The sequence below is a fragment of the Melospiza georgiana genome, chromosome Z (assembly GCF_028018845.1).
Source record: "Melospiza georgiana isolate bMelGeo1 chromosome Z, bMelGeo1.pri, whole genome shotgun sequence".
Taxonomy (NCBI): domain Eukaryota; kingdom Metazoa; phylum Chordata; class Aves; order Passeriformes; family Passerellidae; genus Melospiza; species Melospiza georgiana.
In genome coordinates, this window is record NC_080465.1 from 21645964 (window position 1) to 21671946 (window position 25983).

Sequence of the window (25983 nt, forward strand, 5' to 3'; positions counted from 1 at the left end):
TGTTCTCTGTAAGGATCAAAATGAAGATCACAAAACAAATTTTGATGAATCACTTGCTTATACACTGCAACAGTTCCCACCTTACCCCTGAATATCCATTCCAGCCAACCCCTTAGTGCTTTTGCATCTTGTGACATGAATTAAGAAAAGCTCAGGACTGCAGCACAGAGAAGGCACATCCAGTTCTTCAAAGCCCAATCTTCATCTTCATCTTCCTATAAACTTATAGAGACTATTTTCTGTTTGCTTACATTCTCATACACCTGGCTTTATGCTTGAGGATTGTTATGTGAAGGTGCTAACTGATCATCTGTACTGGTTTATCAGCCTGAAACCCCAGTGCTCATGGATCTGATGGAATGGGTTGGACTGCTAGGGAAGGACATCTGACGTACAATACGCTTCTGGGACTAAGATCTTAGAAACTTTGTAATCTTTATTTTGGCAATCATAAAGACGAAAACCACTGAGGTAACTCTAAACATCCTGACCACAGACACTACAACAAAAACAGATCACAACTGCAGAAAAGTTACTGCCTGTAGAATCCTAGGAGACAAGAGGGCTAATGTGTATGTCTCAAAAAGTGATAGCCAGATGGAGCTATGGATTGTTGGTGATAACAGCCAGGAATTATTGGTAATAATACACCGAGAAAGAGGAGGATGTGGCTGGAGAAGAGGCCATAAGGAGGTAGAGCAGCACATTTCTGGGACAAATGTCCTAGTTCTGGCTCCTGGAGATGAGCACAACACAGCACAAGTACAGGGATGAGGCTGAGAAGTGGGCATGGACTGTAAGAGGGGATTGAGACCACCAAAGATCCCCAAAGCCATCCCCAACCCATTTCCAGAAAAGTCTAGAGGAATGGACTGCACAGGGTTGCTAATTTGCATAGAAAGTGAGACACTTATCTCCAAGGTGGGGACATTTATTTGTAAAAGGTATTCCAACCAAGCCCACATGTGTGGACATCTCCAGGACACCCCAGATGGATCAATGCTGGAGCTAGGACTGATGATCTCTCTTTCCCTCTCTCCTTTCTTCTCTTTCTCGCACTTTAATTAATTTCTCTCTTTCTCTCTCCCCTTTCACCTTACCCCTCTGTTCAAAACCCACTGCCATGTGTTCATAGAGGAGATAAGGTCCTAACTTATACCAATTTACATGCCAAGTATGTAATTTACTAATAGAACTTTTAAAGTTTTTGTGGACCCTCTGACTTTTGTCATTCCTTTTGACCATGGGCACCTACAAATCTTGAGTACTCCCTTCCCCTCAAGGGTGGGACACCACACTTACAACTTTAATGCATGGAAGTGGAAAAAGGGGAAATAAAACAATATTGCATCCAGATAGTCAATAAAATAAAATAATTCAAGACAGTCTCTTTAACAGTAATTTATTATCATTAAAAGTAACAATAAGTAGTTTTAAATTCTTTTGTCTTAAAAATCTAGTGTAACATACTGCTACAGTTCTATGAAACTTACGGCAAAATTGTATCCCCAAACCACACTTCTGTGCCTGATCCTCTCAGACATCAATGGTGTGGCACACAAATAGCACAGAAATGGATCGCTCTATACAGCGATGATCACTAGGCCTCAAGATGCTACAAGTTATTTTGTAAGAGCTATTAAGTATAATTTTTGTTTTCCTCTCTGTTAATATTGCTAGAACAATCAAATATTTCACATAGCTTTTGGTGCCCATGTGGTCCTTTAAGAACTGTGTTTTATCCCCATACATCTTCATGCTATAGTTTTCCTTTTTAAAATTTTCCTCCCTTAGTGACATGCCTGCCCCACCACAGGAGACAAAACCACAGCAATGTTTGCAGTCACTCTGCACACAGCATCACGTATTTCCTTCACATTCTGAAACCAGTGTTCAGCCCTAACCCTTACCTTTCACACTGCTGCCAGAACAACTAAGCAGCACACAGTTCAGGAATACTACATGCTCATATTTTAATCTCCAGCTTCTTGGGAGTTCTAGAGCTTAGGTTAAGCTCAAGCTAAGCACCCAAGACAGCTAACTTATAGCTATTTCAGATTTGTGGAAAGGATTAGCGGCCAAATGTTGCAGGGCAGATGCATCTTTGCATTACACAAAAAGGCCTGAACAAGTCATAATACTGTTTATAATTGGCTTGCAGGACCAAAAAAGAACAGCCACAGGCAAGCACGCATATCGCTGAAAAGAACAGTTATAATTCTGTCAAGCATTTAATGTGCTGAATTTAAGATTACAATGTTAGTCAATACTCAAAAGCAAGCAGAAGCCTCTGAGTGAAACCCTTCTGGCTATCAGAAATGTACTGAAGAAAAAGAACATGGGGAAACTTCATGTAGTCTTTCAGATGTGGTTTGTGTATGATTTCAGATACACAGGATCCCCTTAGATGGGATAGGAAATTTCCACATGAACTTCACAGTAGTGCATGGAATTGGGAAATTCAAAGACAACCAATCAGTAAGCAGCTTCATGTGCATCGATATCTACTCTGGATTTAGAGAATCATGGGAAAATTATAATCATAGGGTAAAAGTATGGATGAAGTAGTAGATCAACAAACTCCATGAAGAAACTCTAATTACTCTACAAGAGCAGTTCACACTCTTCTCTAAGCAAACCTACAACTTGAACTCCAGGAGAAAAGAGGGTGTTAAATTTACTCAATCAAAAAAGAATTTTGGGGTTTGTTTTCAGCTAGATTTCTTGAGAAAGAAAACCCCCAAACCAAAAACAACACAGTAAAACTGTGAAATCCTGTCTTACATAATATCCTAAACTACTGTCTTGCTTTGTAAATGCACCTAACAGCTTATGAATTTCTCATCCTTACTCAATAACACCTTAAAGAGCTTTAACTGAGGTAGCCACTAAAACATCACCATACATTAGCAATGCCAACACAAGGTGAAAAGCTCAACCAAGATGCTCAAGAAAAGTCAGCTAGCATTGCTTCCAAAAATGTAATTTTCTCTCTCACTCTTTTCTTCCAAATCTTACTTTACTTCCCTTTTCTCTTCTTGCCCATCTCTAACAAACAGCAACAAAGAAAAGTTTAGCTTTCCAGTTCATTTGTAAAATGTCCTCGGATTTCCAAAATGAAATTTTCAAATGAAGAATAGGTGAATTTAGTTTTAAATAAATGTCATTTAGAACACTGACACTGAAGGACAATCTGCACTCTCAATGACTGACACCTGAGGTCTCAGCTCTATCATCTTCCTGCACATGCTTAAGTTCTAGAAGCTGTAGAAAGACACCTGCAAGGGGAAAACACAGAAGCAGTGAAAAGGTCCCTTTCGTTTTAAGTCTCACCTATATATGTAAACACACAAAGAATCACCTATTAATTCCCTGTCTTTCAAGTACTCAGGAAGTTAAATTGCAATTATCAGTCCTCTAGCTAAAAAGTACAATGATCTGTCATATCCTGGACCTTTATAGTCACAATCATTGTTCAAAATGAAAGCATTTTCAAATTACTTGTACAGCTATGGTAGCCTATGCTCAAATTCAACATAAAAAACAACCAGCTTTAAGGATAATTAATACCCTGGTATTCTTGAAAACACTTTCAAGAATTTTTTACGGTCCTTTATCACAGACTATTTTTCAAAGTAATTCAGAACCTCGTCTATCAACGTCCAAATCAAACAACCAACCAAACAAGAAAACTCCAACTGAAAATCACCCCAATATCTATGTTGTTTAGTACACATATACTGCAGAATGTACATGTGGGTAAACATCTACACTGTACACATACAAGTACATGTACTGTAAACATCCAGTTCTGACTTCTTTTTGTCAACCACTATTTGGAATTTGAGTGTCCTCTCCAATTGGCAGAATGTTTTAATGCATATATAGAAATGCAAAGTTGCATTTCAGCCATATTGCATTGACCCAAAGCAGCCCAAAACCTCTGGTTCTAAGATATATACTCGCCAAATGAAAAAGTCTGAAGAGAAAAACCATGCTTTCGCTTAAAAAAATAGAGGACTAATGAGTGTGACGTGCCTAATACTGGTTTCTCAGTGCAGAGCAGATATTGTGTATATATTCCCAAATATAAAAATAAAATGGTACAAATTGCATGCAACTGTACATAGTGCAGTTCAAGCAATATCAAGGTATTATCCTTATTTTCTGAAGCATGTGGACAACAGCAAACTGCAAGGTGATAATTGTAATGCGGTCCTTGGGTTTCTTCTTCCACAGAGACAAAAAAAAGCAATTTTTATTTCAAAAAACTCTAGTCCACAACAGGGAGACATTAAACAATTTAACCATGATAACTGTACTGTGAAGAATTTCTGAATTTTCTTACACATCTAGATTATGCAAAGGGCTTATTGTTTGAAGTACTTTGCTAGAACTCCTTTTTCACAAACCACAACACGCCAAAGAAAGTGTTTCCTGCTTTCATTACACTCAGTTGTTAATCAGGTGGAAGTAGACGAAGGTGGTTTATTACAACATTATAAAACTAACCTCATCCTTATGAAGCATATGTAATGCACAAATTAAAGATTCCAGTTAAGCATCACCATATACTAACCCTTTATATTTGTATAACATAACCAGCTAAGAAATTGTTACTACTGAAATCATACACAGGCACATTGCTATATCATACTTACTTTATAGTTTCCTTTTTAAAACATTCCACAACTGACTTGGCTTTTAGGTCACTTTTGTCCATTTCATCTATTTAGACGCTGCGTAACCACTTCTCTGTACATGATAGAGATATATATCAGCAGCAGAAAAATGACAAAGAAATCATCCAAGAACCCCAGAATTCCAAACAGAGCTTCAGGAAGAAAATCCAGAGGTGAAGCCAGGTACAGCAAGGCTCCAATCAAGCAGAGGAATATCCTGATGCGAAACATCCAGAAGAGGCCCCCTACAGAAAACATCTCCCTGAAAGCATGTCGCAATAAAGTGGGGAGATCCATAATTCTTTCCAAAATCTATAAAGAAAGAATTTAAAAGTTAGTATTTTGCTTTAGCAACTCATCCATGCTAAACTGAAGTTTCTACTACTACATTACACCTTCGATTCTGTTAGTTTATAGGAATTAAAACAAAATCCAGGAAGAGTTATTGAGTTTAGTTTTACCAGTTAGAAAGGCATTAGAATATATATGTTTTCAAGAAACAGTTAAACTGTGTTACTCTACAATGAAAAGCATACACTTAATATACATTACAAGAAAATATACTGGTATCTATTATGAAGGAAAATAATAGAGGAAAACAAATGATTGGGAAAGTAAGAAACAGCAAACAGGTTAACTGGAGTAAAATATTGATCAGAATGCAAGACAAACCAGGATTGTGAGAAAAAGCCTAATAGGCAAAGTAGGTTACAGTTTTTCAGAAACACAATACCCCCTCTCCTAGTGTATAACCAGTGATTCACACAAGTTTCCAAAGGATGGACGAAGCTTCAAAGTAAACTAAAGAACCTTTAAATAAATCCATTCCTGCCTCCTTTCCATTTTGCTACTATGATTCTGCCAGCTTAGCAAGAGACTGCTCAAAAGAAAATATTCAGGTTTTTGTTGTGATGAGCAGGGAGGGATGAGCTTTAAAACTTCTTTTATACTGGCTCCCTTCTATGCTACACAATTTCTACACAGAGCTGTTAAACTCCAAATAGACTGACTTAGTGCCACAGCTGAAAAAGTTTTTGAGAAAGAAATTTTGTATGTGGTAACATTGTATAAATCAAAGACAATTTATCTAGTCCAATTAGGGCTTTAGTGCAGATTTCTGGCATGACCTCAGACAGGTTACTGGGGACTAGACACAGCTCGCAGAGAGGTCTAATGGAGCCTGAAAGGCAGTTTCAACCTCTTCTGGACAAAACCCATACACTTTGTGGTTTAGAAAAATACTCCTCCCTCTTCTGTCTCTTTGTAATGTACATTTTTCTTTTAATGTCTTTTTACTATATCCAAATCCCATTACAAATGAAGACAAGCAGGGAGGTTACTAGTATGCGTGTGTGTGCATTTCACCTTGCGAAACAGGACACACACACAGGAGATGGGCTCACAAGGCTGACTTTCTAACATTTGTAGAACTTTGAGCACCCCTCTTAGCTATTTACAGAAGATAAATTATTTTTTCCTACACTCAGAAAGGAGAAAAAAGACTGTAATATAGACTAGGGGAAAAAAATCAAGACAACATACAGCTGTCTGAGGAGAAAGGCACAGAGTAGAAGCTCATATTCTTCTTTAATCAGTGAAGACCAATGAAGTGAATATTCTTCCTTGCATGTCATTTATTTCATTAAGTATTTTTACTGACTAATTATCGATCCTTTCAAAATAATGACTCATATCTAAAACCAACTTAACACACGAATACTTGAGAAAACTCAAGACTTATTAGATTCTCACTTACAAGAAAAAAGTAAGTTTCCCTACATTTTCATAAATGACAAATATATAATTTTGGGTTTGGCCTAACCATTTCAATATGAATTTCCTAAAGAAAAGTTGCCTAGGCCCTAAGCATCAGGAAGAGAAAATCCATATCCCAGGGAAAGGAAAAAAAAGAAGGGGGGAAAAAACAAAAAAAATTGCTCTCAAACTCTCCTGACACCATTGACTTCCTAAATTTACCCAAAACTTACCGATCTGGGCTGTCCTGAAAATCTTCGATTGTAATCATTAACATCTTGAAACACTTGGGCTGCACCCTGCTGATCTTCACCGAAGAGTGGTAAGAATAGTGTTACCTAGGCACAGCAGGGAGATTATGTTACACATGCAAATGTAAAACAGTCATCTTTAGTTAACTATATAAACACAAAAAAAATTTGGTTTAGGTGAATAGTTAATAGGAGAATAACCTGAAAATTACTAGCATGGGTACTGCTATTAGATTTTAACTAATTAATTCCTTACAGCTCCTTACAGAATATTAATTTTTAAAGAGATTGTTAAAAAAAAAGCACAAAATAACCTTCCTTTTAAGAGAGGCTTCCTAAACACCTAAATGCTTTATGTTTCATAAGTGGGACAAATGATTTGGAGAACAAAGCCAATTTACCAAATTAATCTAATTTTCTTTTCTAAATTGGAAATAGAATAAAGCAATCAATGAGGCCTTTCTTTTCCTATTTTTAGGATTGCTTTGCATAACAACAAACATGCAGCAAAACTCATGGTTTCGCATATGGATCTTCATACCAAGAGGAATTAAGAAAAAGATATTAACCTTCAACTATTTTGTATGGACAGAGAACTTTGCTCTGTTCTTGGGTTAACTTTCATGCAAACATAGAGAAATAAGACATATGTGAGTATGACCTTACTCACATATATGTTATCTTTCTACACAGACGTTGCTGAGACTTCTATTTGGAAGCAATGTACAGGTAAAAAATGCAGATTATCAGGGGAAACAGGGAAGGCATAGTGCTTTAAATTATTATAGTCTTCAGAAGCTTCCTCTGTAACTGGCGACTAAATATAAATCTGTGTGGCAGTCACATTCAGAAACGAGAGCATGAGAAGATCTACATTCAACTTCTGGTCCTGTTGTATGACTCATGTTCATGTATACATCTTTCCCTTCACCATTTATAAATCAGGGTTAGAATGAATACATAACCATGCAAAAAGTGCCACCTAATATACCTGTTACTCAGAAAAACATAAATGAAAATATATATAAGGAAAGACAATAAAGAAAATAACTTATTTTCCCCTTTTCCACACCTTCCCCACCTATTATTTGTGTCTTTTTCTTCACTGGCTACACTCTAAACCTATTCATTCTCCTTCCAGTCATATCTATTTTTTTTCCTTCAACTGTCTTCTTACAGTCATTTGTCCTGCTGATACACACAATCAAAGTAGGATACAATGGAGGGACAAGGGCATGAGTTGCATAATTCATTAGAAGTTACTAGCTCTGTAGTTTGTGCACTGTTAAAACAAAGATGTACTTTTGTTAAAACATACAGTATGAGACTCAGAGATCCTAAGCCTTAATGAGTTGCAGGAACATATTTCAAACTGACAATGTAAGTAAGTAAGTCGCGTAGGAAGTAAGTTAGTGCTTGCTCTACAAAGAATAAATTAATAATACATACAAGTTAAAAATAAGACCAAAATAAGAAATTGACATGGATAGGTCTTTTGGTAGGGACAGAGGGAAGAGAGAGCATATTTCTCAGGAACCAGTAGTGTGCAGCCAAGCCTTTCAAATGCAAATTCTGGTAAAAGAAGTTAATAACATCTTCAACAGAAAGCATGAAAGGATCATAGTTTAAATCTCACAATTTTCTGTTTTCATGTAGTCTTTACAGAAAAATAGCTGAGTTATCAGCTATTGCAGAACAATCTGAATTTTTGGAGCCATCTGTCAAAGCAAGAAGTTCAGAAAAACTGAATGTCCACCATTCCCGTCTCACATATCCCTCTGTACTTTTTCGGTTTCTCAGACTTCTTTATCTGCCAGCCTCACTATTGCAGCTCACATGTAAGTGCCTTTTGGCAGGCTATCCTAGACAAAACTGACAGGTTGATGATGATTTAAAATATTACCGTCTGTCTGCAGATCGGACAGCGGATGGCACCCAGCCATGAGCCATACCTCCAGTAGGCAATAATGCAGGAACCTAGTGAAGGTAAGGTACACACACATTTAAACTCCTCAGATGAAAAATGCATCACCTGAAATAATACATTTAATGGCAAAGGAAACAACAAAAAGTGTATATAAGCAGTTAGGTTAAATCTACAGTTTCTGACGTGATTTTGTGTACAGCATTCACTGAAGATACCAAGAACTAAAGTCTTCAAATGCAATGCTATTAATGAGAAAACTTCTGAACAGGTTTCACATGAATCAGTAATTTTAAGGCATTATTTCTGGGAAACACAACAAATTTTTATTCATTAAGTGAAGAAGCAAATAATAAAAATTTTTGCCAGTTTAAAATGTAGAAGTCACAAAAATGTCAAGAGATGTAAAATTTATCCTAAAAGCTTGGCTTTATCGTCATCAGTTTCAACAGATGAAGACAAATATAAAAATGTAAGTATTTTATCTGTTTTCCAAACTTGCTTGTTTTTCATTTAAACAACTTGGCATGGTATATGCTATATACTTAAAAAAAAAAACAGATGGAAGAATTCTACTGGGAACCTGAAGGAGAAGAAGCAAAATGCTACACAGGGTGTCAGTATATAAATATAGCCTCAACATACCACAAAACCAAACACTTTAATCAATTTTGCACTTACTTATAATTCTGCAGAACTTCCAAGAAAAAATATTTTGTGAAATAAAGAATATTTTATTATTTCTAAAACAGTTTTTTAAAAAATGGTACATTCCCAAATGTTCTTCAACATCTTGAGTTTTTTACTAAACTGGAAACAAATTATACTCTTCGTCATTTTAAAATTAAACAGTTTAATTCCTGATAGCATAGAAAACAATGCTGCACACTCTTAAAGTAATTGTTTATTCCTAAATGTATTTTCTCAACTATTTATAAAAAATTATTTATTTTGCAGAAGCAATGATAAACAGTTAGAAGGAAACAAAGTTTTGATTTAGGATGCCTGAGCTAGTACCAAAAGTTTGTACTTCTGTTCTGTTTTTAACTTTGGTGCTAGGAGCTTTTCTTGCTTACCACAGAAGAGATGTCCACAGTTTGTTTCTATAGGAAACGTAGCCTGTTGCAAACAGACTGGACACGACATGTCTGTATAGAAGCGATGCCGATCGCCAGCAGAAGCATCCTGCTGGAACAGCAGGAAAACACAAAGTGTTGGAGATACTATGTTATATAAGTCTACTGAGTTCTAAAAAATAATAAATTGGTGTTCATTCACTATAAGTCAAACACAGAACTATGTGAAATGAGAAATATATTTAAATGTAAAAATTAAACATAGTTAAATGCATTGATTCAATAAGCACGTTCTTGTGACAGGACCATTATTTTCCCTTCATCTGTTAAATAAGTGTGTGCTTCAAACCAGTTAAAGACCACAAAGAAGAAGCCCCCTTGGTCCTTCACAATGAGTCAGGTTAGACATGCTAGAGCATGAATAACAAACTTGGATCTATATTGTTGCTTCATTATCCTAAGTAGTTCTGTCCAGAGCCAGGTAACCAAACTGCGTTGCTTACCAGTTGCAGCACTTAGTGTTTCCAAGCCCAAACACAGATATCAACTTGCGTATGTCACTGTCATAAAACCATTTTTCTCCCCATTTTGCCATATTTGTCTTCCATATAAATATGCACTGTCATTATTTCAAGACATATCATGATACAAGACTTCAATATTCTCCAAAAGTATGGCATAGACTCTACCTGTTCAACTGGATGCCGTCACAGAATCATTGAATGGTCAGAGCTGGAAGGGCCTTTAAAGATCATTAAGTTCCAACTGTCCTGCCATAAGTAGGGACATCTTCCACTAGACCAGGCTGCTCAGAGCCCCATCCAACCCCGCCTTGAACATTTCCAGGGATGAGGCATTCATAACTTCTCTGGGCAGCCTGTCCCCAGTGCTTCACAGAAAAGAATTTCTTCCTTGCATCCCCCTAGCTTCTTTCAGTTTAAAACCACTACTCTCTGTCCTGTGACTAAAGGCTTTGCTAAAAAGTTCCTCTCTGTCAGTCTGTGCCTGGCTTCTGTTGCTGTGCCATTGTTCTGCTACACACTGCTTATCAGTCTAAACATCTACCCCTGTCCTCTCTCAGCAAACTGTACTCCAGATTTCCTTTCCTTTACCCTTAAGTTCCCAGGAACATTCCAGGAAGCACACAGCATAATCTAACATACTCCACCTTGTGGCAAAAGCTTATTTGAAAAAAGAACCAGCCAAAATTTAGTTTTAATTCCTTCATGCATCCATTAAAAAAGGGTACATTATCCCATTACTTGATGGATTTTAAGGATGCCTCTGTACAGTAAGTAAGCTCCCATAACTTTCAACATCATCTTCTTCCAGAACCTCAGAGAAGACTGCAGCATCCCACATCAGAGAGCTGAATGATGCCAACGCTTGGTACAGCACCTGATCAGTCTGAAGCTGCTGACGAAGAGCTCGCACTAGCTCTTGATTTTCTGGGTGTATGTTCTGATGTTCATTTCTGTGAAAGGAAATACAAGCAATAAAAAGCCCTGTGATCCCACATTGAAAAATAACTCACTGAAACAAATATGAAACCTGAACAAAGGGCAAAAAAACATTATTTCCTGCTATAAAGGATTTTAAAGGAAGTACACAAATAATAAAGGAAACAGGAATTTATTCTGGATCCTAAAGTTACCTTGGACACTTAAAGCTGTACAGCAGCAGGATTTTTCAAAGACTCCACAACTAATCACTAATCATGTTAAAATTAGATTTTAATCTGAGAAAAAAATTAAGCTTCGAACCTAAAAAATGAAGTAGCTTGAAAGCTTTTTAATTAAAGACACGTTTTTGTCTCCATTGCTAGTTTCTTATTTGTTGGTCTACTCAACAAATTACTCAATAAATTACTAGTTTTTCACTCACTGCCTAAGTCACAGAGTTGGAACCTCCTAATTACTTCAATTTTATCTGCTACATGACATTTGCATAAGAAGGAGTAGACAAACTTACATTTAGAATATTGAATTTATGTAACTATCAGCAGACTGGATATAAAAAGAAACTACTCTTTTAAAATCACTCCTTTTAAAAAAAAGAAGATTCTACAGGCAGGCAAACTGCAGGTTAGATATGCCAAGAGGAATCATTGGGAAGGGTCACACTGAAGAAGGAAGGATGGATATATTACAAATTTGAAATTCAAAAGCATAATGGGACAGATTTGAAATTAAAAATGTGCTGACAGCAATCAGAGGCGTTGAGCTACAATAAATATGAGTCAATAGCATATGGATTTTTATGCTTTATTAATTCATATGGATTGGAATGATGATACATTCTGCTGAGCACTCTTGAGGTCTCAGCTGGATTCTGTTCACCATTTTGGGCTAAATGCATAGAAACACATAGAGAAATTGGAGAAAGTTCAGAAGATAATAAGAACTACTGCCCACATTTTTTATATATTAGAGAAAGACTTAAGAAATGTCAGTTTATATAGAAGACTGTTCATGGAGTAAAAAGGGGACAGAAAAAGTCTTTCATTCTAAAAATATGAGCAATTATTTCCCACAGTTATCTAAGGCTTGTAGAAACACATTTCTAACTACATAATGTACAAAATCAGACAAGATTACCTCAGGCTACTTTGATTCATCCCTGACTAAAAGTTAAATCAAAAAACAGGTTGCAATGCTTCCAGGGATATTGAGGTAAGCTGACCATCTGTCAGAGATGAGGGCTGGACTGGCTGAACTTTCAGGACATTTTCTGGTTGCAGTTATATTATATAATTTCCTCAATGGCTCTAGAAGCTTCTGCAATATTTTCCTTCAGTTAATGTGGGCAATCATAATATTGCATTATTGCTCAAATGTTTATTGTGTTATTGCTAAAATGTTTAACATTTTGTCTGCCTCATTCTTTTTTCAAAGAAAAATAGACAAGTCCCATATTTTTCATGCTAATATTTACATGACTATCTGTAAAAAGAAAATTTATTTAATACTAATGTGGGTGACATATGAAAGTTATATGATAGAAAGTCTGTATGAAAACCCTTCTTATGCACCCTTGGTCTCCATGAATCAGATTTTGTAGATGTTGTCTGCCATACATGTTATATGTATAGAAGTATTTTTCTGTTTAGATGCTACAAAATAAATTTATTTCACATCTTCAGCTTACCAGAATGTCTGATATATATTGAAGTCCAATTTGATTCACACACAAGCGCAAGGCATGAATTGTAAGACAGTTTATTCTGATTTTTCCAAAACCAACTAAATTAGCAGTAGCAAATTTGCTACTGCAAGTGTTCATTTACATGACCTTACCCTGGTATAACACACTATGCCAAAATCATGAGAGCATTTGCAGAGCTGTAGGGGTACACCATGTACAGTCACTTATGCATAAGACAGTGATGTAGCCGAAAACCATGCAATGTTCAAGAAGGGACAGGCAGAGCTCAAGGCATATCAAATTTATAACTTCTGTTATGCAATTAGTGTAAGAAGATAACTGAAATAAATTAAAACCAAGATGGTGCCATATCAAACACAAGCCAGAAAGAAATAAAGTTAGATGCAAAGGCCTTTTATTTCCCTGTTTCTGACAGCTAGCACGCCAAAACTTGAGGGAAAAGGTCCCATGATGTGGAAAGATATGTATTATGTACCACAGAGGGCCCAGCCAAACTATGATTGGAAGGAAGAAGACTCATTCAGTGTGCAGTCTCACACAAGGAAATAGAGGGACAGTACTTAAGGGGACTGGCACATCACTGTGCAGTGATGGACACTGTTAAATTCTAAGGACTAAGATCTCACTTCTGCTGAAAATAGTGACTTGCTCCTATAAACAAACCATATGATGGACAGAAAAATTAGATGAAAAAATCTAAACCTGTAGGGCCATAAACATGGAACAGTTAAGTCATCTAGGTCAAATCCCTTGTAGGGAATTAAAGGATCAGGATTCCTTTAATTTGCTGAATACACTGAATTTTCACAATCTCATTTGTAATGTGACAACCTACTCACCAGTTTAAAAGATGATGGAAAAAATCTGGCTTCATTTTATCAAAATTTATAACTCTAAAGCATACAGGCATCACAAAAGTATCATATAGTGCCTGAACTACACATCTGCAACTTGTTACAAATGTTAATTATGGCTTTTAAGTTTCTCCGCAAGAAGCATGAATGAAGCCTTGATGCGATGCTTCATTGACTTCTTTCACCTGGAAACAAGTACAACAATTATATCCCTTAACAGTTCTTTCCATATTCTGTTTCTGCCCCCTAAAATCTACTGCAACACATACTCCTTGCTGCTCATTTCCCTTTTGATTCAGCTCCTGCAGCTACTCATCACCTTGTACGCTTTCCTTCCTGTATACTTACCCATGACCTGTTCCAACTTAAGTATTTCAGTTCTGTTGATACAGAAGCATGAAAGGCAAGAAAAAAACTGGGGTAATGAACACCATATAAGCAACACAAAGACCACTGTACTGTCTAAGGTAACTAGAGAAGAAAAAGAAAATACTCTTTTTCCTCCTCACTTCCCCCTCTCTGCTAAATAAATTAAAAGTACTATAATTTTTGTACTGTACAAATTTTCTATCATACTATGCAGATTTTGAGGGCAACAATACAAAGGAGACAGATGAAGAGTGCTCCTGAATAGACACAATTTCAAAAGGTACCAGAAGGCAGAGCAGGGAGCTAAGAGGGAAAAGATAAGTCTTTCAGTTGTCAGTCATAGAATCACAGTCACAGAATATGCTGAGTTGGAAGGGGCCCATCAGCATCACTGAGTTAAACTCCTGGTCCTACGTGGACTGCTCAAGACACATATGCACGAGAGTATACATATGTATATAATATATATATACACACACACACACACACACACACACATATATATATATATAACACGAAGACGTGCTGCCCAAACACATCTTCAACTCTATCAGGCTGGTGCTGTGACTTCCCTGGGGAGCCTGCTCAACCTTCTGGGTGAAAAACTTTTTTCTGGTATCGTAACCTAAATCTTCTCTGACTCAGCTTCATGTGTTTCCTCAAGTCCTGTCACTGGCCACAAATCATACAATGCAGACCTCCAAAGTCTGGAAGCTTTGTGTTTTCAGTTTGTTTGCCTCTCCAGAAAATAAACCATCAAGGCATGTAACAGGATTCACAGTCAACTTTTTACCTACCTCGTTACTCTGCAGAGGCAGTCGATAAGTAGCGTTATCTTCCTCCCTAAGTAACTCCTCATAATTGACGCATCATCTCCTGAACTTAATTCTGACTGAACTCCTGCTACTCTTGTCCACTCTGACAACTGCTGACCCTTGTTCCACTCACTTTTTGTTTAATATTTCTTACTTGCCTTTCTAGAGTTCAAAAATAAAGTGTTAACTTTTAAACTAAAAGTCACAAATGCCAAAAATGTCAATATAAAGGATAGAGAAGTCGTAACAGAGCAGATAAAAAAGAGGCATTATTAAAGCAATCTGAGTAACTGAAACAGCATCGGGAAAAAAAAAGGCAAAGTGAAGTGAATGCCTTTCTTAAGATTCTTTTGTGGTCTCCTGGTCCTTAACAGCAGCACTGCCTTGCAGTCCAACCAAGTTTTTCTACTTATAGCTTATTTAGTAGCTTGCTCTCAAGTAACCCTACCTTAGCAATATTTCTCACATGGACATATCTTCTTCAAGTTCCATGATGCCACTGTGTCACTAAAACTGAGTTCCCTTGGTTTTGAAAACTGTTCTCTGTTCAGAGGTTTACACACATCAATAATAAAATAAAATAAAATAAAATAAAATAAAATAAAATAAAATAAAATAAAATAAAATAAAATAAAATAAAATAAAATAAAATAAAATAAAATAAAATAAAGCCAATCTGAAGCTCATTTTCCCAAAACACATAGGCCATGATGTTTGTTCGGATGCAAAGAAAAACTCCGAAATAAAAATAAGCTTTGATGACCTCATCATTAAAGTTACTGAATTCTGAATTTAACATTTTCCTGTATGGAATGCACATCGCAGTCCACTGTTGTACAGCATACTCATTTGAAAAAAAACATCAGTCAATTTATTTGGATTTGGGCTGTTGTTTGTTTGCTTTCTTGGAAGGAGACTTCAGCTAGAACATACATTGGAGGAATATATCCAATTTTAATCTTGGAGTCGTTGACAAATCTGTACTTTTTAACCAAATACAACAGAGCTGCCATACAGACTGTGAATTTAATCATTTTCAGTCTTAATGAACGATGAACACTACTAAGTTTGATTATCTGAAGATATGGAAGAGTTAAACTCCATTTTTGATTTTAGCTGTACCAACCAATTAGTTAAATATAGTAAGCAATCAAACAACCACTTCCTTACTGTCACAAAATCAGTTTTTATGTACCAATGCACACAATTGTGAAGAAAGTTAGGATTTTTATAAAAAATGAATAATTCCTCTCAACACATTCTCACCTTAAAAGCGTATATACCAGAGCAGCAATGAAAGTGAAACTGAGCACAACTGCCACCAGTACCTGGTCACTTACTCCTTCTATAACTGAATCATTATCTAGCTTCAAACTCTGAACTTCTGCTTGGTGACTGGCCATCACAGCTCTAAAATGCAAAAAAAAAAAGATAAATATACATATATTAAAATGTATGTGTCATGTCTTGTTATGTGCACAGATATTTTAAACACAGTTACAAACAATATGTAAACAGAATAGTCATTGTTGGGAGAAAAGAGTGGTACAAAAAGAAGGAATGTATCCATTTTTAACAAACACTGAGTTTGCTGTAGAGGTCTTATGCAGTAGCAAACAAATCTTAAATGTGTTATGTGTTATGATTTAAACATTAAAAAAATAGATAGTTTACCTTGAAATCTTTATAAGATAAATTGCATAGGAATAGGTCATTACTGAGCTGGCCATATTCTAAGGACTGTCTATTGAAAAAAAATTTAAAAGACTGCATTACCAAGAATTTTAGCTGTTACACACCTCATCACTCCTGGTAGGCTAAGCCAACACAGAAACTTAATTTTCACCACTTACATGAATGAAGAAACAAGGACATCTTGGTTTTAGTGTTAAATGCTCATTTCGATACACAGGAATCACCCAATACATTTTAAACTTCATTTCCGTTTTCTGTGCATTACCAACCTTTAGCTGGAAACATGGGGAAAACTTGCAAGAAAAATAGTATCATCCTTAGTTAGACTCACTTGTTTTACATTTGTTTCACATTTGTAGCCATCAGTGACTAAGGTTAACATTTATTAACCCACAGCACTAACCTACAGCTGGAGATGTGAAAAAAAACAGTTTCCAACCCACTGCTGAATCATTGCTGTTGCAATCAGGAAGTGAAATGAACTATGGCTATGAATTTTACGAAATCAGAACAGGGAAACTAACTCTGTCAAATGACATGAGAAGTTACATTGAAGCTCTGTCCATGCACAATTGAAGTATTTCCCATGAAGCTGTCATAAAATCCCACTAATGGTTTCTGAAGGCATCAAGACTGGTATCTTTTTCTGTTTCCTAGTCCAGCTTGCAAGCTTTCATCAATGTTTCACTACACTCCACAGCTCCTGTGTAATTTTTAATTTAAACCTTGCTGTCTAGAAAATATTACCAAACACCCTCTGGCCCTGAATTAATTGCAAAACTGAAATGGAGTACAAGTCATCAGGATTTTAGTGGATACCTGTAATGACTACCCTGACAAAATTTCAGCATGTCAGTCTATTGCTAATAAGAAAGCATAATTTTTCCCTAAGATAGCTACTCTCACCCTCCACATTTTTTCTAGCATAAGCAGTGGAGCTTTTTTCAAGCTTCCTTACATTGGTGGCAGCGGCCTTCTGTAGCAGGAATACAAGGGAAGTTGATACATTCTAAGAGTATTGTTAAGAAGTGTAAGTGGTATAAGTAAGTACCATAAGACCAGAACAAACTTGCGGAGAACAAGGGGAGATTTCATTAATTGTTGTATTTCTGGGCTTTCCCTGTGAAAGCTAAAATGGAATAATGAAGCATATATGAAGCGAAACAATAAACTAAGTTATCCTAAGTGCGCCAGCCTGAAGTGAGACTACTATTTCTGTAAGTATAGTCAAGTTTTTGCTAATTACAGCTTTCAACAAGCAACTGTGTCACAGTATTTGGAAAGAGTAACTTCTTTCAAAGGTGGAACACCAGTGACTCATAGAAAGGCATGTTTAAAGTAGGTCAGTGTTTACACACGTTTCGTATGTACTAACAAATGAAAGACCAGATCTTTGTGGAAAGGTCTTACATAGGAACATAGGCCTACACAAGGAGTTAGAGCATTTCTCTGCATAGCTAGTTGCACAATTACATTCCTATAGCTAAAGCCACGAGGTTAAGATGTGAAATTTTTCTGATCAGTGGTTCCCTGGTGCTGAGGATCTGGACTGGCAGGTGTGCTGTGATGCCTCCCTAACCCAACATTACCTGCCTATATACTTAAGTTCTTTGCATATCCTGTCCTGAAGAAGCTTCTCTTTCTTACACTGCATCATTCTGAGACAGCCATTTTCCACAACTGTGCATGCTAATATCTTCCATTTCTATGTTTTTCCTCCTTAAGTATCATTATCAGTTGGCTAATTTTTTACTCTGTCCCATGTTTTTTTCCTGGTTGACCACTCAGAACAAAATCAGACATAAATGCCAAGGAACTGGTATAATTCCTCCCTTGCTCCACATCAGTTCTGTTAGAATACACCAACATGCCAATGACAACTACATCCCATTAAGTATTACCCAGGGTTTTGGGTTTGGGTTTCTTTTCAGAAATGCCTATTGTGTCAGGGACATACAGACAATTTAACTGTACCTCTGGAAGGCAAGCACTTCTTATATTAACACCTGAACTTCCTCTGTCACTGCATGCTTGCTGCACTTTGAAAACAACACCAAGATTATCAATATCAAACCAATTTAAATCAGTTTCCCTCAACAGCCTTCAAGACATCTACTCCAGCTCTTCCTTTTCTGTATGTTCCTTGCAACAACACTCCAAATTCTTATCTGCCTACCATCAATAGCATTCACTGCATCTGCTTGCCTTAATTTCTGCTCACTCATCTTTCTTGAAATACCAAACTAAGGTGCCAAAGTTAGCATCAGAACATGAAAACGAAGTACACGGATCCTCACTTTGTCTTCTTTCTTGCACATAATGCCAGTTACTTATATCTGCTTCAGCCCTTCATTTTGAAACATATATGACTTTCCCAATAACCTTTTTGACATAAGCATAACTGTATAAGAAATATTATTGCACAGTCTTTCTCTCTGCATAAACACCCTGAGACACTTTGTCTTTACTTATGTATCAATACTGCAAAGACTATATAGAGGAGGAGCGGAATCTGCCTCAGTCTCATTCCCAGCTGCTTCTATCACTGAATTCTAGAGAAGACAAACTATCAATGCTTAATGCCCATGTTGTTCATATTTTAATTTACTTGCTGTTTCTGGACAGCTGACAAGTGCTCTGTATATTTTTCTTATTACTTCCAACACTTTCTCTCAATAAGATCATTGCACAGGAGAGCTGACAAGACTTGTGTAGACTAGGTACTACAAAACAGAGGCTATCACTTCAAAAGAACCAATACATACTTTCTCTGAATTCATGCCTCAGTAGAGACAGTACAAATCTCCTCCTCCTCCTACCTCTAGGATAGCATGTTAAAAATGCAATGTGTACAAAGAAAATGTTAACATACACTAATAGAAAAAATGTCTGAAAGAGGAAGGAATTTTGTGAGTTCAAGGCTATCTTGAATGCTTTCAAAAAGAACACCCAGAACTGGAGGCTTGCAGTTCATGTTTCTTCAAGTGCAATTACAACAGTCAAAGAGTGATCTGCAGTGGTTTGAATGTATGATAACTAAAAACAGCTTCCAAGAAATCTCGTCTCACAGTGTGTGCGTTCAGCAATTGTTGCTCTTTCAGCTGATGCAACTAAGAAGCAAGCTATAGGACATTTAAATAATGTAATGAAGACTCAGTCTTTGGAGACAGCCTGCCTTGATAAAGACCAAGTGTGTGTCAGAGAAACCTTCCAGAACCAGATTTTATTACATATATCTAACCACTCCTAAAATAGTCACTGTTAATAATTTGATGCAATTCAAGAGTGAGTTAGTATGGCTCATACTAAATTCCATCCATTGATTCATTACATTTTTCCAGTTATGAAAAAATGACAGCATTTCATCAACCTTTTCCTCAGATAATTATTTTCAGATCTGGGTTCTACATCACAGGCTTTTCAGACATTAAATTATTTTAAAAGTTTTCTTTCTTTCTTTTCTGTAGGTTACCTCGTTTCTTTCTAAAACTGCAAAGAAGGTTTGAAATATTTTCATTGCTCTGTTTCTATTTTTTAATACAATAAATTAATTCCTGTCTACACTAGGTCTGAGAAAAGTACCAACTGTATAAGACTACTTCAGTGGAAAAAAGGCAGTAATTGAAAATATATTAAATTCAGATAAATGATTTCTGGTTATACTTAAGACTTTTCCACTTTTGAGCCATTTCATAAAGATGGCTTTCTTAAATGCAAGCATAACTCCAGCCTATGAGAGGATGAAAACCATGCAACATCTAATAATACTCACATCAAAACTGGAATTCATACAAGTAACTTCAGAATTTTAAAAATATCAATCGCAAACTTAAAAACTGACAAAAATGCTGGGCCTTTTTCCTACTTCAAAAGCAACACCACCAAAGCCCAAATCCTAAATTCCAGGTTTATTTAATCTTCAGACTACTGGCACTTGCTTCAAGTAAAACAACACAGAAAAGGGGGAAAAAGACAAGGATTTACTCCTCCATTCGATAAGTTACAGCCTGACATTCCATCCCAGACTGGGATCCTGTTCATTTCCATGAGAGTTCTTGATGGCTAGAGAGTATAAACAACCTCAGAGTAAATTTGCCACAGAAGGTTTTGCAACAGAAAGGAATGCAATTTACTGTTTGTAAAATCATACAGTTTTATTTGTAAATCTGTCAGTAATTAATCATCTGTACAGAAAATCATCTTGTTTATTGCAAGTTTTTCTCAGAGTGATCACTGACAGAAGGTAACACTAATTTATTTTTTTTTTTACATTTCAAGAGTCTACAGACCTTTTTAAAGTTATATTTTCCCCTCTGTGGTTATGTATGAACAATGCACGCAGATTTAAGCAAAAAAAAAAAAATGAGAACTATAATGAGCAATACTGCAAGTACAATGGCTTTTATTCTTGGAAATTCATACAGAACACATTGAAGTGTGAGGGTATTAAGACATATACTAGTGTGGATGTATTATTTCTTAATTTTTCAGATCTGAAAAGTATTATTAGGACTTTCAATGTTCAACATAAAGCACCGCTACAACAATACCCTATGCCATGACTCATAAAAACAATCCAGTCTTTACCATGATATGTTAAACAGCTGTCATCTATCCAAAGTCAGAACTTTTCCCATAGTTTTCTGAAGTATTTGAACTTTTCTGAGTTTATCAGGGAAGTGCCATATGATAATATACTCTTAAAACCACAGAGATTTTTAGGACCCACTACCAAAGGAATGTGCCAGCACAGTGAAAAAGAAATACGAGGCTCTCTTGATGTCTGAGAAGTAAAAAATGAGGTAACACACAAGCAATACTGATGTGAGATACAAGTTATTAACGTTACTGTATTGACTTTGTGAGCATGGTACAATTTGCTCAACATCTGAAAGGTAATTTGGATAACAATGTGTCCTTTACGGGATGGGCTGGGAGTGAACTGGATAAGAAAAATAGACTTTTGGATTTTCATTTATTTCAGCTTTATTTTGAGTGTTTTTCTCTAGATGCAGTACAGCCACCATCGGTTCTTCAAAAAATTGTAAGTTAATTATAAAGTGATGGTGGGCCAGCGTGCAAGCCAGAACCTGTAATTCCTTTTGTCAGATGCCTTTTATTAGCAAAAGCATGCCTCCCACCCTTTGAAAAAGCTGCTTAATTTGTAGAGGTTGTGTGTTTTCCAGGATAAGTTAATTCATCTCCAACTAGTCAAACACCACAAGTCACACTTTCTTAAGAATAAAAAGGCTTTAACTCCTCAAAATTTTCTTCTATGTAAGATAAACAAAAAATTGGTTTCATTTTATAAAAAAGTTTCTAATAAGATTGTCCTGTTTCAGACAATATAAACCAACTTTTAAGAATTTGAGCATATTAAAATAGAGCATGCTTATTCTGTAATCTACCCCCTGAACACATATTAGCTTATGTTGAAATATCTATAGGGACAAATTTAGCACATTTTATTTAAGAGAAAAGCAGGCAAAAATTTCCAAAATAAAGACAAACTCTTAAATGTAGGGCAAAAATTGAGACCTGTCTCATCAGAAACTACCTAATTACTTCCTGCTCCAGTGCAGTACCAGGTCATGGTCCCCCTCTGTCATTGACAATGGGACTTTGGGAATGGACTTGACTCAGTGAACTGAATCCTACAGTTATTTGTGCATTCTGTCTTTAAGAGTCCAAAGATATGCCCAGACTGCATTCAGAAACAATTAACAACAGCAGGCATGAACTACACATCATGAACAGTGGAAGTGTTGAAGACTCTCTGAGTTTACTAGCCTAAATCCTGTGGTGATAGATTTTATCCACATTCCTTGGTGTACTAAAGTCAGGCTTTGAAGAAGTGGTGTAGACAAATATAACTTTATAGAACAGAAATAATGGAAATGATTGATGGCATACTTAGAAAAAGTGTTTCTTGAGGAAACAGGATTTATTAGCCTTTCATTTTTGTGAGCACAGTCATACTTGAATAAAGCACCAACAACAATCTCTAGTACTAAGTATCCCCCTACGCTGTAAAAATCAGTGGGAGAAAATCCAAAGGGCACATTTACTAACGGAAATTAAAAAAAGTCTATAATACAGCAACATATAAATTGATGAGATATATATTCTGTGACAAGGCTGTCAAAACTGACTTGAGATTATCCTATTAGAATTTCATGCAGTCTGGTAATGCATCATTATTATGAGTTTGCATCAACTTTGGGTTTACAAATAAGTTCAGCTGGTACAAGAAATACAGCCAAACTCAGCTGTATAATATTCGGTTACATGCTTACCATGAACCACCTTTGCTTTCAGGACTGTGCTGACTGCATTCAAGTGTATGCATACCCTTTGCAAAAGAGAATGGTAAAGGTCTGAACAGTCTTGCTAAGAGAGGGGAGAGGGCAATTTCAGTAGGCAAACAATGATTTTGTTGAGTATATGTTACAAACTGACCAACTGAGACACTTGCCTGATAAAGCAGGTTTCTGCAGGGTATGAGGTCAGCAGTCTCTGAGGCACATTTTTTCCTAAAGAGAAAAAAAAACAAAAGAAGAAAAAAGAAAGTACATATTCTACTTTTGCTGATGGAATCATGTTTTGCAAATTAAAAGTAATGCAGCTGCAAACAACAGGTGCAAGGCTGTGAGGGAAAATAATCCAAAATTAATATACCATTCTACTAGGAAAACAAAATATCTCAAATAATTTTTCTCCTGAGTCCAAAACCACATGAATGACTTGAAGCAAGAAGACATGCAATGCCCTGTTTAGCATCACTATTCTGAATATCTGCCTGGGCGATGTATGACTTGTGTAAAACAATTCCTAACAAAGTTTTCCACCACTTTGTAAGGCAAAACCATTCTGAAAGGTACAGAGTTCTGAACAAACCAGAGGGTGGAACTGAATTCATATGCAGATAGGAGCACGAGAAAGAGCCTGTGTATGCCTTCAGCTTGGATACCTGACTTTCCTGGTCAGGCAGGAAGAAAAAGAAAATACTGTCACTTCTTTATAATAATGTTTAGTGGAATATGGTAGTACTTCAGCTAAGCATGAGGAGGCTTCAGATCTCTCTTAGGAAAGGTGCCCAGTGATTCCTTGTTGTAGAAAGCGCTACCTCCATACACAACCTCAAATCTAAAACAGACAGCAAGGCAAAAAAGTAATACAGTATTTGTTTGCGTCAACAAAATACAAGCTACACCTCGTGGCAATGGGCGAAGCAGAGTGGGAAATGAGGCACAGAGGAAGATATGATAGAAAAGCTTAAACCATGCAATGTACCTGTGAAAGCTGTCAAAAGTACCAAACATGTTGCTTAAAGCACACATTAAAACTTGGAATGGAAAGTTGGTAGTTGTGCAGTTCTGTAAAACTTTAAATTCATCCTGAAACTGAAAGTTACCTTTAAATGAAGACAGATTTTGTTTATAACTTACAGAGCAGATTATACAATGAGATCAGTAAGAAAGTACTTTCCTGGGAAAACTTGAAACTTTTCATAGCTCCTGCAATACTCTACAGTTCAAAAGAAGCTCACATAAAGGGAGCATTTAGCTTTTCTCCATGTTACTAATTCATTAAATGGAAAAAATGTGAGAAAAGAGGGAAAACAGTGGCAGTTTCGCATCTGTGACCCTTCCTGTTTATACGGCCCTCCACTGTTATCAGAGCTTTGTGCCTGCTCGTCCATGTCATTGCATGCCAGGCTCGTTGTTAACTGATAGGGAACTGCAGAACTTATCACGATGCCACACACTCTCATTGCAAACTTCAAATAGTCCAAAATCCAACACACTACTGTGTGAGAGAGAAAGAGTTGCTTGAACTCCTCAGGTGACCCATTTGCAGCATGATGGAGAGTTCCTCTGGCTGGGGCACGGCAAGGATGTAGGGGCACCCTGGCCACAGACAGACTCCTTGTTTTTGAGATAAAAAATTAATTAAATCACCTGAAGAATCACACAGAACCAACTAGACTGGAAAAACCACTGAGATCATCAAGTCCAATCTAAGACTGAACACCTCCCTGTTAACCACACCATGACACCAAGTGTCATGTCCGGTCTTTCCTTGAACATCCACTGGGATGGTGACTCCACCACCTCCACGGGCAGCCCATTTCAATATCTAATCATCCTTCTTCCTAGTCACCACTTGCTACTAGTTCTAAGCAAGTAAGTCATAGAATTGTAGAATGTTAAGAGATTGGAAGGAAGCTTAAAGATCATCCAGACCCAACATCCTGATGCCACAGACAGGGACACCTCTCACTAGACTAGGTTGCTCAAGTCTTATCCAAACTGGTTTTGAACAGTGCCAGGGGTGGGGCATCCACAACCACCTTGGACAACTTGTTCCAGCACTTCAAAACCCCTGACAGTAAAAAACTCCTTCCTGCTACCTAGCCTAAATTTCCCTTCTTTAAGTTTAAACCCATTACTCCTTGTCACTACAGCTCCTAACAAAGCGTCTCTCTCTGACTTCCCTGCTGGTAGGTTGCCTGTTCATTAAATTTAGTACAGCAGAGCTTCGTTGAAAAGAAGCTAACAAGTCGTTGTCTTGTCCAAAAACAGAGGAGAACGTCGTCAAGGCTGCTCCATACACAAGCCAAGCCACACTAGATACTAAGACTATGATATGTCTGTGAGTGCAGGGTAATTTCCCACTCCAAAAGGAGGAAAACTTTGTAGGGGCTGCTCCAGTCACAAACAGAAGGAAGTCTGCGGGTGAAAGGTCATTTTTCTACTCCAAAAAGAGAGAAAAACCTTGTAGGGGTCACTCCATCCAGAAGCCAAGGCACATTCCACACCAACATGGATAACGCCTGTGGTACACCATCCTCACAAACCCACACTGCCAACCCCGCCGGACACTCTCCTGAGCAGCTCCTCTGCGCCAAGACACACACACACAGACACACAGACACACACACAGACACACACACAGACACACAGACACACACAAACACGCACACAAACACGCACACGCACGCACACACACACAGACACACAGACACACAGACACACACAGACACACACAGACACACAAACACACAAACACACACACACGCACACACACACGCGCACATACACACATACGTACACACACACACACACACACGCGGAGCCGGGGGAAGCACTGCACACCCCTCCTACCCGAGGGCCCGGCGGCGTACGAGGTGCCTCGGCGGGCACGCAACGGAGGGACTCGCGTCTCCCGGACCCTCCCCAGTGCCCCCTGGCCGGCTGTGAGGGGCGGACAGCCCAGCCCGGTGCGCTGCGGCCCCGCCCGCGCCCCCGCGGTACCTCAGCCGCCGCTCGCCGCCGGCCTCGCGGCCCCGCCCCGTCCCCCCGACGCCGCCGGGTCGCGCCGCGTCCCCCGCCCC

The 25983-nt window shown here is 37.4% G+C and overlaps 1 protein-coding gene across 7 annotated transcripts; it reads right to left on the reverse strand.

The window, feature by feature from the left end:
- Positions 1-1386: 1386 nt before the first annotated feature.
- On the reverse strand, positions 1387-25951 carry RNF170 (ring finger protein 170). Of its 7 annotated transcripts, XR_009115902.1 has the most exons (9): positions 25904-25951; positions 23062-23119; positions 16158-16301; positions 11087-11162; positions 9689-9800; positions 8592-8665; positions 6671-6775; positions 4662-4994; positions 1387-3278 (listed from the first exon to the last, which is right to left on the reverse strand). XR_009115902.1 is itself a non-coding variant. In XM_058043582.1 (8 exons), exons 3-8 carry the CDS (start codon positions 16292-16294, stop codon positions 4725-4727), a joined length of 771 nt encoding a protein of 256 aa, XP_057899565.1. In that variant the 5' UTR covers positions 16295-16301; positions 23062-23119; positions 25904-25951; the 3' UTR covers positions 1387-4724. The 7 variants fall into 7 exon arrangements, 6 of the variants coding, with proteins under 6 accessions (XP_057899565.1, XP_057899562.1, XP_057899563.1 ...); XM_058043582.1 differs by having other exon boundaries at positions 1387-4994; positions 9689-9797; XM_058043579.1 differs by having other exon boundaries at positions 1387-4994.
- Between the last annotated feature and the right edge of the window lie 32 nt (positions 25952-25983).

What these genes read in the sequence shown, in the direction of transcription:
- RNF170 (XM_058043579.1), bottom strand. Translation starts at nt 16,294, where the DNA reads ATGGCCAGTCACCAAGCAGAAGTTCAGAGTTTGAAGCTAGATAATGAT. An exon ending in CTGTGGACATCTCTTCTGTG is followed by an intron (nt 8,666 to 9,688) that starts GTAAGCAAGAAA and finishes TACCTTCACTAG; the next exon opens with GTTCCTGCATTATTGCCTAC. An exon ending in GTCCGATCTGCAGACAGACG is followed by an intron (nt 6,776 to 8,591) that starts GTAATATTTTAA and finishes TGCTGTGCCTAG; the next exon opens with GTAACACTATTCTTACCACT.